The 2,673-nt window shown below is 35.2% G+C and overlaps 1 protein-coding gene across 1 annotated transcript in view; it reads right to left on the reverse strand.

The window, feature by feature from the left end:
- The window catches only part of FSTL5 (follistatin like 5), an 813,440-nt gene extending 811,068 nt beyond the window's left edge, over positions 1-2,372 (reverse strand). Inside the window, exon 1 of the mRNA XM_007955717.1 lies at positions 2,363-2,372. Coding sequence (XP_007953908.1) covers positions 2,363-2,372 — 10 coding nt within the window. The remainder of the gene's footprint in view (positions 1-2,362) is intronic.
- Between the last annotated feature and the right edge of the window lie 301 nt (positions 2,373-2,673).

The raw sequence follows: 2,673 nt of genomic DNA on the forward strand, positions 1-2,673 counted from the left end.
TAGAAAATTATATGGAACAAAAAAAATCGACACAATGAAAAAGCACATGACAAAAATGACAGCAACAAATTCATATTTGCTGATAATTACATATCTGGCAAGGGACTTATCTCTAAGATTGATGGAAAATTCCAACACCTCAACACCAAACAAATTATCAATTCAATTGAAAAATGGGGAGAAGATGTGAATAGACACTTAACCAAGGAAGATATTCAGGTGGTCAGCTAAAAAAATACTCACAATCATTGGCCATCAGAGAGATGTAAATCAAAACAACAATGAGATATACCGTTTCACCCCAGCACTGATGGCAAGGTTCAATGAAACAGAAAATAACAAATGCTGGTGGGGATGTGGAGGGATTGAGACTCTCTCTCATACGTTGCTGTGTGACTGTGAAATGGCACAACCACTGTGGAAAGCAATATGGCAATTCCTTAGAAAGTTGGAATTGGAGATACTATTTGACCTAGCAATCCCATTACAGGTATATATCCTAGAGAGTGAGAGCCAGCATAGGAACAGATACATGCATGCTCATGTTCATCATAGCACTATTTATAATAGCAAAAAGATGGAAACAATCTATGTGCCCATCAGTGGAAGAGTGGATGACCAAACTATGGTACATACACATACTGGAATACTATGCAGCACTAAAGAATAATGTAGAGTCTGCAAAACACTGCATAATATGGAAGAACTTGGAGGACATTATGCTGAGTGAAATGTCATTCACAGAAGGACAAACATAGTATTAGTTTGTTGTTGTGGAGGTTCAAGGAAAGGTTTATATATGGAGGGAAACTTTCTTTGTTGGTTGTGAGGGGTAGGAGGGGAGGAGAGGGAACACTGCAAAAAAAAATGCATTGACCCATGTCACTTTAGTTTTGTGTATTTCATGACCCATATCACTTTAGTTTTGTGTATTTCACTGTACATAAATTATATTTCAATGAAATGCATTAAAAAAACAAAAAAGTATGTCACCAAATACTCCTAAAATTTTCAAGGACATCCACTATGTAAAATATCCCTCAGCTGCAAAACAAAACAAAACAACAAAAAACAATAAAAATAAACTAATTTCCCATGTTTATATAATTAAATATTTGATTTGGAAGTAAAATATTCTGGCAACATCTTGCTCTCCATATATGGACAAAGTACATAATTTATCAATAAATCCAGCATAAAATTCCCTGTTGCAAACTGTAGAAGCTAACAAAGCACTTTTAGTCCTCACTAACTTCAAGGGAAATTCCAGTTCAAATAAATACTCCATGCCTGCAGAAGATTGAGCACAGTATGATCTTCTCAGAAGTTTTAATGATTAGATATGTGTCTCCTGCTGCTACTTGGTGAAATCGCTCAAGGAAAGGTTGCACATCTGAAGGTGTTCCCAGTGTGTACTATTGAAAAACAATCAGTTTGAATGGTCACAGTATCTTCTTTAGTTCAGTGAATTTGGAACTTTCTTCCCTATCTTATTTTAGACAATCCATTGGACTTCTGCAAGTAATTCCATGTAATTCTGGGATTTTTTTTTTTTTTTAAACAAGAACTACAAAAGGAAAAAAAAAAAAAAAGCACAATACAGGCCAAGAATTCAGGTAAATTGTATTCATCCAAATTTTAGTTTCTATTAAGTAAATAATGAGTTTTGGCTAGTGTAGCTGAAGGAAAGTATTGATAGAGAAGAAGCAGGGAAAGATGGTAAAGTGAATGGATGCTCTCATTTACATCCCCAGCACTAATTCACTGAACAACAAATGAAAACACAGACAGAGATCTCAGGATTCTACACAGCAGCTGCGGTATTGGAAAGTCAGGATAAGTCCAGAGGCAGGGAAATGGAGGAATGAGGTCAATTCAGAAGCCAGAGATCTTTCTAGCTAACATCTGGAGTATTCATATATCACAGCTATTCTAGGAAGCAGTTTGAGTAACATACTAAACACAGAACACAGAAAAGAAGAAGCTGTGGACTTTTTTTTTTTTTTTTTTTTAAGGCAGTGCAAAATAGGCTGTGGGATTTCATGAGCTTTGCATTTAGAAGGGAGTGAAGTGAGATGGTGGGCTGTGCATAAGGGTGCTAAGAATGCTGTTGACTCTCACTGAGACCCATGAAAAACAGGTACCAGGACGAGGATGAATTTCTAGGTTAACAGGAAAAGGGCGATATTTCAGATTGACAGGAATAAAGGATATGGATGTGGCCAACACTGGGACATCATGTAGCAAAGTAGCAGAATGAATACAAAAATGATTGATCCTTTTTGCTACTTATAAGAAACTTACCTTAGATATGTAGACATAAGGAGACTGGAAATAAAATAATAAAGCAACTTCAACATACCTCTTTCCATTACCGATAGAACATCTAAAAAGAAGATCACCAAGGAAATAGAAAACTTAAAACCATAGCCAATTGGACTGAAAAGACATATATAGAACACTCCACCCCAAAATGGAACAATATGCATTCTTCTCTAGTGTAAATAGTTCATTGTCTAGACTAGACCACACACTAGGACAAAACAAGTCTCAATAAATTTAAAAAAAAAAAGGAATCATACAAAACATCTCTGAATATAACAGTATGAAGTTCCATTAACAACATCATAAATAAGGAAAACATTTTAAGTACAGGAAAATTAAATAATGTAA

The sequence above is a fragment of the Orycteropus afer genome, unplaced genomic scaffold (assembly GCF_000298275.1).
Source record: "Orycteropus afer afer isolate SDZICR_OR568_19922 unplaced genomic scaffold, OryAfe1.0 scaffold00535, whole genome shotgun sequence".
NCBI lineage: Eukaryota > Metazoa > Chordata > Mammalia > Tubulidentata > Orycteropodidae > Orycteropus > Orycteropus afer.